Raw genomic sequence first — 8,976 nt, forward strand, 5'->3', positions numbered from 1 at the left:
CTTCCTTCCTAATTTGTGGGTAAGCGAATGATGTCTGTTTTTGCGTGGCTAAGTTTTATTCATGGTTAGATGGTGTCTTTGTAGAGTGCATAACGCACTTGAGTTTAACTGCGAAAGGATGTATTTGGATTCTCCTGCTGCAGCTAAAGTTAGTTTCCTGCTTCTGCAAGAATGGGAGTGACTATGAGAGAAAGCAGTGTTCATAAAGTGGTGGAAGTGTAACAGTGAATGAGAAATTCCAAAACAATCAACAATAGATCATAGAAATTCAGCTCAAAAATCAGTAGTAATTGCTTTTGCCCTCCTCAACTATGTTATTTGTAGTGTGTTGGAAGATCAGAGTCCATTTTAATTAAATTAAATCCCATGTTTTGGACTAAAGTTAGGTAAATCTTGTGTATTGACTCCCCACATCCAACTATTTATCCTTCATTTCACCACTGATAATGTTTGTCAGACATCCTTGACGTGGCATGGTACTTTCTTTTTTTGTATTTTTTTTAAAAACTCAAAATTTTGACTTCAATCAGATGATCTTGAATGACATAGTTGCTCATCCATATGCACTTTCTCCTCTTTTGTTATGTCAAGATGTAACTTAATCAAATAAAAAAAAACACCCAGAAAAAATACATTTTAACATTAATGTTGTATATAAAGTGACTGTGATTACACAATCTACAAAGGTATGTTTTTCTTTTTGAATATCTAGTTTATTGCAGAACAAAAGTTGGAGGAATAACATGTAAATTGACATTTGAAATTCTGTTCAAGCTAACCTCCGTGGCAGAGTGTTTATTGTAATGTGTTTACAGTGCAGTGTGTGTAATTTTATTTCAAATCTCCTTTGCACCACTTTCGTTTATGTGTACATACTTCAGGCTACTAACTTTTTCCACGAAACTTGCTTGTAGAGGTTCTATTATTTAATAGGCAAATCAGATCAAATATTAATTAATAGAACTTCTACAAGTAAGTTTTGTGGAAAAAGTAACTCACTTACGTCTATTTATTTAACCTAATTTGAGCACATTTACATATATTTTCAACTTTACTTTTTGTTACTCTTTTAATATGCAAGGCATAACTTGGAAAATAATATAAAATTCTAGTTTGAAATATAATTTGTTTCTTCTTTTCCTTTTAGCTGACCCTTTGAAACCTGTTTATATGCCTGTGTTTTTGACAAAGAAAGAAAGGAAAAAGTTGAGGAGACAAAATAGAAGAGAAGCATGGAAGGAAGAACAGGAAAAGATAAGATTGGGCCTTGAACCTCCACCTGAACCAAAGGTATAGCACCATCATGTTATGTTTCATGTATTATTAGAGGCATGCATATTTCATTTTTGATGAAAACTCGAAATGTGAAATAACATATTGTAATGTTAATTTTTCATGTTTCTGAAAGGTGTGAGGTGCATTTTCCTACCTTGTTTTGTCAGGAAATCATGCGAAATGAACTGCAAAATGTGAAATAGATTCTAAAACACGATATTTAGTGTTTATTTACCAACGCGACACTTTCTGAAGTTCAAATTATTCTGTGCGTTATGCAATTCAGGGAAAATTGACTAATTCTGTTCTAAATATTTGAGAAGCAAAAATGCACCCTTTTATACAGGAATAAACTTAATACTCTGGTAACTACATAGATGTGCTATTAGAAGAGATATGTTTATTTTGTGTAATAAGTGCAGTTTTTAAATCAAATTTAAAAATATATTCACAATTTTAAAACCAAAATGTCATTTTACATACTGCTTTTGATCCAATTTTTTGCCGCTATAACACCGAAATTTCATTTTATTTACTGCTTTTCAAACCGAAATCGATTTTTTTAGACCGAAATTTTGCTTTTTTATTTACCAAAAATGTGTGCCTGTATGTATTATTACTTTCCTTTTGTTGGTATGCATTTACATTATATAACTACTATCTATTATGGTTATTAAAAAATATGTACATATGGTAATGTTTCAGATCACACGATATTGTATTTTCACTAGACTCTTTAATCAGAATGTCATTTATGTATAGTTTAAATTGGATTTGCGTTCTAGTTTGATATTTGCCTACTTATCTACATAACTCGCATATGTTGATATATGAATGCACCGGGTTCGAATCCCGGCCTGGGCATGGATGCTTATGAGTGTTCATTCATCAATTTTATCAGATCATCACTCATCCCCATCTTCACAATTAGCCAAAAGTGGCACAAAAGCGAACGCCTAGCCAACCATAGAGTTGTGTGAGCACTCGCCATAGGTAAGTGGAAAAGGCAAGATATATTTAGACTGTTTTTACTAAAGTGAACCGAAAGAGGAGGAGGAGGAAAGTAGGTGACCAAGTGATGCACCAGCATTTTCTTTGCATGCAGGTAGCAGCACTGGGTAGTCTAATCTCTGATGCACTGTAATATGTCACACCATGTAACAAATAGAAACTTATCTTGTGGCACCTCAGCTTAAAGTAACCACTTCCACCATCCTTTGTTAACTCCATCGCCTTGTTCAAGGAGTCCTGGGTTTGATACCCAGTGGAGGCACATTGCAAAGTGCTTCTTATCCCACTTTAAACTGTAGGCCCAGTCCCGATTAACGTATCTTTGCTTAAAGTGTACTTCAGACAACAATTCAATTCAATTGTACCCATGCAATCCTTCTATGCAAGTAGATGCATTGTAGAAGACGGAGGCTACCAGATGCAATGTACAGCAGGAAGCAAGAGTACTTCACCCTGCATCCCTAGTCATGTACAGTATTAAACTTGAATAGCATTTGTCAAATGAGGTTCACCTGCTGAATGACTGATGAGGGTCGTACCTGTTAATGCATGTATAATTTTGTGTATATATTTGAAATTAAATAATTAATTTTGCAAGTAGACAAGTGTGTCAGAATATATATCATCTCAGCAGAGTTGGCAAATGGTTTAGGACATGAACAGATACATTTACCAAAACGTTATGTATTCGTTAAATAAATATTTGAACTGATTTCAAAATTTTCTATAAATATAGCAGAAATTCTGTCCATTTATACAGACATATTTTGCTTTATATTGTTCTAGGTGTATCCACTTAATACAAATATTGACATGTGTTCAAATGTACAAATTTTTTCCTCATTAAAAATTCTTCTGTTTATGGTTTCGATTTAACTTTGAATATTTTCAATCTTGGTATCTTGGTTTGATTTGATTTAATCTACTTTGCCTTTTGTGCCACTTTTGGCTAATTTGCAAAGATGGGGATGAGTGATGATATGATGAAATTGATGAATGGAGACTCACAAACATCCATGCCCAGGCCAGGATTCGAACCCGGGACCCCTGGCATCATAGCGCAATGTACTAACCACTCCGCCATGGGGGCTGGCTGGTATCTTGGTAATAGTAGATGTGGTGATTGGCTGCTTTTACTGTAAAGGGTCAAACCACTTATGAATGGACACAATAAAATTCCTACTTCAGACTACTCACCCTGGAGTCGAACCCAGATCTCTCCTGCATGATAGACTTTACACCATATCAATTTGACCATCACAGCTCATTTGGGGTTTATAATTGTGTTTTAAAATTTTTCAGCTTAGGATGTCTAATTTAATGCGTGTTTTGGGCACTGAAGCAGTTCAGGACCCCACAAAGATCGAGGCACATGTTAGAGATCAAATGGCGAAGCGGCAGAAGGCTCATGAGGAAGCTAATGCAGCTCGGAAGCTAACAGCAGAACAGAGGAGAGAGAAGAAAGTTCGGAAACTAAAGGAGGATACCTCACTAGGTGTTAGTGTAGCTGTTTACAGGTATGGCATCAACAGGAGATAACTTTATTTACTATTGCAACTTTCATGGTGGTTGCGGTAAACGCGGTTTAAAATTACTTACGTGAAATTTAGAAGATTTCGTACTTCCGCGTTGCACAATTTAATGGTTCAATCCTATTAATTTCGAAGATCCACTGTCTTCATTCACCCTTTTGTGAATGAAGACAGTGGATCTTCGAAATTAATAGGATTGAACCATTAAATTGTGCAACGCGGAAGTACGAAATCTTCTAAATTTCACGTAAGTAAGTTATTGCAACTTTGTTTACAATTTCTCCTGCATATTAAACAGGTTATGATATAATTTCATATAGTACATTCTGATTGGGTGAAGCATGTTTATAGAAGCCTATTTCAAAGGTTTGCACACATTTTTAGACGTTAATATTTCTTCTTAAATTTTTGCTTTTTTGTTCTTATGAATTATTATTTGTTAGAATTAATGTCACATCCTCTATCTTTGCTTGTTAAGTAGCAGGGCTGAGCCATTATAGATCCCCATGTGGTATCTAAAAGTGTTGGTTAAAATTTAGTCACTGGTATGATAATTTCCTGGAGTTTGGGTATTTTGCAGGATTTTGTAATTAAATGACAGCTATTGTAATATTCTGACTATTGCATACGTGAAATTAAGAATGTTTAAAAATAAAACTCCAGTAGCATACTTACATGTTAAAATTTATAAATGTTCTGATCTACTTTAAGGGTATTGATATTGTTAGAAATCGGTAACAGTATTCCTTTGGTATCTCTATTTGTTCAAAATGGTATTGGCTCAGCTGTATTAGTATTTGGTATTATGGATCACTGTCCATTACTCTTGAAGGAGTGTGAAGTAAGAGTAATCTGAATTAGTATTTATTTTTTCATGGTGAAATATTAAGGTGTACAACTTCCTGATTCTTGTTGTGTGCAAGTACATTCCAAAACAAATTATTATTATTATTATTATTTTTTCATTTCAGGGTTAAAGACTTGTCCAATGCATCAAAGAAGTTTAAAGTTGAAACAAATGCTAAACAGTTATTCATGACTGGTTGTGTTGTCCTATTCAAAGACTGTAATGTTGTTGTTGTGGAAGGTGGACCAAAACAACAGAAAAAATATAAAAGGTATGACATACATTGCATGCAAATATGCATTCATCGTGAACAAATTTTAATTCTCTTCCCTTTTCCTAAGTTAATTTAAAATTTATATTATGATCCCATGAAAAGGTATTATTTTGTGATGATGATGGAGATAGGTGAAGCTGTACTTCACAAACACTGGTAACTCACCTCAGCTAGTCACTGGTAGCACAATGACAGTCGTCTCATAACATTGGTTGAGGTACTGCATCTTTCTCTCTGTTGTAGACCTGGGGTACTTGGAGTGATTCTAGAAGGAATCTGTGGTGCAGAATGAATTACAGATATCGAGAATATATTTGAAGCTAAACTTTATTTTCCTCAAAGTTTTGCACATGAATAGACACTCACTTTTTGATTCACACATAGTCACTTTTTGATTCCAGATGTATGTATTGGTGTTCACAATATCATCAAACCTATGACTCAGGAACTGTGATCATGCTTCTTACTCCCCTAACAATTTCTAGAACACCAAATAGTGCAAAGCATATCAACAGTGGTACAAACCAACACAGAATTTAGATTACCAAAATTAGTAACAATTTCAAGGTTAAATACACTAGAACACAATTGGAACTAACATTAACAGGTTTCGTACTCTGTTGACAATAATGCAAATTGCTAATGTGGAAGTAATGACAGTTGAGAATACACACACATATATCTTCCCTCTCCACAAAATCTTTAATTGCCTTATTCCAAAACATATACACCATTTTATAGAACATTAAAGAACAAATCAAACCATCAAGATTAAACAAATTGCCAAAACCTATACACATTGTTATTCACTTTAAAAGGAAATACAAGGGCCAGGGCCACTCCAAAAGTTCCCTGAATTGTTATATTGCAAAATACATGGTAGGACATGACAATGCTCACTAATCACCTCCAAAGTAGGGCTTTTGCATGGGGGGGGGGGGGGGGGGCGCGCGCGCGCGCGCGCACACACACACCCACGCACGCACGCACGCACGCACGCACGCACGCACGCACGCACGCACGCACGCACGCACGCACGCACGCACGCACGCACGCACGCACGCACGCACGCACGCACGCACGCACGCACGCACGCACGCACGCACGCACGCACGCACGCACGCACGCACGCACGCACGCACGCACGCACGCACGCACGCACGCACGCACGCACGCACGCACGCACGCACGCACGCACGCACGCACGCACGCACGCACGCACGCACGCACGCACGCACGCACGCACGCACGCACGCACGCACGCACGCACGCACGCACGCACGCACGCACGCACGCACGCACGCACGCACGCACGCACGCACGCACGCACGCACGCACGCACGCACGCACGCACGCACGCACGCACGCACGCACGCACGCACGCACGCACGCACGCACGCACGCACGCACGCACGCACGCACGCACGCACGCACGCACGCACGCACGCACGCACGCACGCACGCACGCACGCACGCACGCACGCACGCACGCACGCACGCACGCACGCACGCACGCACGCACGCACGCACGCACGCACGCACGCACGCACGCACGCACGCACGCACGCACGCACGCACGCACGCACGCACGCACGCACGCACGCACGCACGCACGCACGCACGCACGCACGCACGCACGCACGCACGCACGCACGCACGCACGCACGCACGCACGCACGCACGCACGCACGCACGCACGCACGCACGCACGCACGCACGCACGCACGCACGCACGCGCGCGCGCGCGCGCGCGGACGGAGCTTCTTTTGAAATATTCCGAAGTTCAGCTGTCACATTCACTTCGATGTCGTTGTTGGTTGCGAAACGTGTTCCCATGAGTAGGGAGCACCCAAAAGTCACCTCAGATCGAGAGCCAGAGACAATGAAGGCAATGGCCAAAAGTCAACTTGGAGGGAGATCTGGAGAGTATGATGTTTGGGCAAAGACAGGAATGTTTTTCTCAGCATAGTATTTCTGCACAACAATTGGTTAAATCATTTCCTTGCTTCTGCATGTGGAAGGCCAGTCACTGTGCTGCTCATCCTCCAATGTCTTCTACTCAAATTGCAATAATGCGTTAAATGACGGATACTTATGTCGAACTGAAGTGGAACAGCAACAACACTTCATGTCTGAACCTGCCCAGGCCTGTTGTAACTGCAAGCAGACATGCTAAACTTCCAACCACAGAAGCGCATGCACTATCTGATCTCTTATTCTTTTTGACTGTCATACAAGTATGAATAAAATATTTTTTTTTGCTCTACTGAAGATAACCATGTGGGAACTTTTAAAATTGAAATATTATTGAGGAAATTTATAAAATCACATTATGGATTTTTATTACAACATTGCTATTTACATTAACGTGTTATATAATAATCATGTGAGCATTTATGCAATTGATTTGCAAATTACAGTAGTGGCTTTACTTCTGGACACTTTTAGTAAAATGTTATTTTTTTAAAAATCTCAAATGTAGAAACTATATTCTGTATAGAAATATTAAACAAGTTTAAATGACATCGTTCAGTAACTTCAATAATTGCATCTGAGTGCAGCATTGTAGTCTGATTATAATTGTTATTGTTATTTTCAACCAACGATTGTTGCATAGTAGGTCAACTTCCCAACTGCTGCAAACAATGAAGCTCACACTTAACCCACAGTACAATACAGAAAATACCAATAATCAGAGAACAATGTTGCAGTAAGATGAAATTCTTGAAGCTACTGAACAATGTACAACAATGATGCTCCCAGTTGACCTACTATACAACAATCGCACACAAGCTTTCTGTTGGTTGAAAATAACAATAACAATAATAGACTACAATGCTGCACTCAGATGCAATTATTGAAGTTACTGAACGATGTCATTTAAACTTGTTTAATATTTCTATACAGAATATAGTTTTTACATTCGAGATTTTTTAAAAATTAACATTTTACTAAAAGTGTCCAGAATGCCACTACTGTACATTAATATAGCTGTGCTTGCATCCAAAATTATGTATTAGACAGATGTGAAATTAATGTGACACAGTATGAACTTCAGACATTACTTTAAATTAGGGATGGGACCGATTAATCGGTACTCTATCGGTATCGGCCGATATAAGCATATCGGTATATCGGCATATCGGTTTATTTACCGATAATTTTACCGATCCGATATTTTTTTTTTTTTCAAAAGTTGACAGAATTCTGTAATTATTTCCCTTTCATGGAAGAAAATTAACAAGGTCACAGAATTCCTCATATATTCCTCTGAAAACAGACCGCAGGAATCTTTCAATTTAACTTTTTTTTTTAGCGGAGTAATATTCATAACGAAGACAATCGTAAAAAACTGCAGCCGGCAAATCGGTTCCAAATCTCACGTTCATGTTGTCAAGTTAACTGCTATATATTTTTTTAGAGGAACGGTGTGCAGAATGAATCCGACCATAAGCAATTGCAGTCAATAAACCAGTTCCAAAACTCACATTCATGCTTTCTCATTGAAAGGTAATGAAGTCTTCGCTACCATACATTTGCGTACATCTTCGAGCAGGTTGACAAGAAATACATGCTACGCACGCACAGCTTGATTGAGGGATCTCACTTTTCGCACCCGCAACTTCACCGCTGTTTGCTCCCTTCGACTTGTTACATCATGAAAAGTTCCGTGTGTTAATGCTAAGAAATCTTCACAATGAATAAATTTGCCGTGACGTCAGACCACGGAGGGGTGGGGCTTGTGTTCGATTTGGTGTGCGACCAGATATACCGCTTTCTAGACAGAGAAGCGAGCAGAGGGGAGGGAGCATGGAAGATTTGCAAGCCAGTTGTTGGCCATGCGTTGCCAAATTGTGCGTCGTTCTTCAACATATAGTTGTTTCCTTTATTCGATAGCAAGTGTTTGTATCGTCATGAAAGAGAAAAACGGACACAGAAAAACTAGACATAATATTTGACCTTGATAAAGGTTTGACAACAAAGGAAGGGCAGGAATCTATTCAGATGGCAACGTGGCACTCGAGCGCAAGAAAGGG

The 8,976-nt window shown here is 38.9% G+C and overlaps 1 protein-coding gene across 1 annotated transcript in view; it reads left to right on the forward strand.

Moving 5' to 3' along the window:
* The window catches only part of Prp3 (pre-mRNA processing factor 3), a 61,818-nt gene that overhangs the window by 38,324 nt on the left and 14,518 nt on the right, over window positions 1-8,976 (forward strand). Inside the window, exons 9-11 of the mRNA XM_083125372.1 lie at window positions 1,148-1,290; window positions 3,589-3,803; window positions 4,790-4,936. Coding sequence (XP_082981498.1) covers window positions 1,148-1,290; window positions 3,589-3,803; window positions 4,790-4,936 — 505 coding nt within the window. The remainder of the gene's footprint in view (window positions 1-1,147; window positions 1,291-3,588; window positions 3,804-4,789; window positions 4,937-8,976) is intronic.

This window comes from Lepisma saccharinum, chromosome 1, assembly GCF_977018435.1.
Source record: "Lepisma saccharinum chromosome 1, izLepSacc3.1, whole genome shotgun sequence".
NCBI lineage: Eukaryota > Metazoa > Arthropoda > Insecta > Zygentoma > Lepismatidae > Lepisma > Lepisma saccharinum.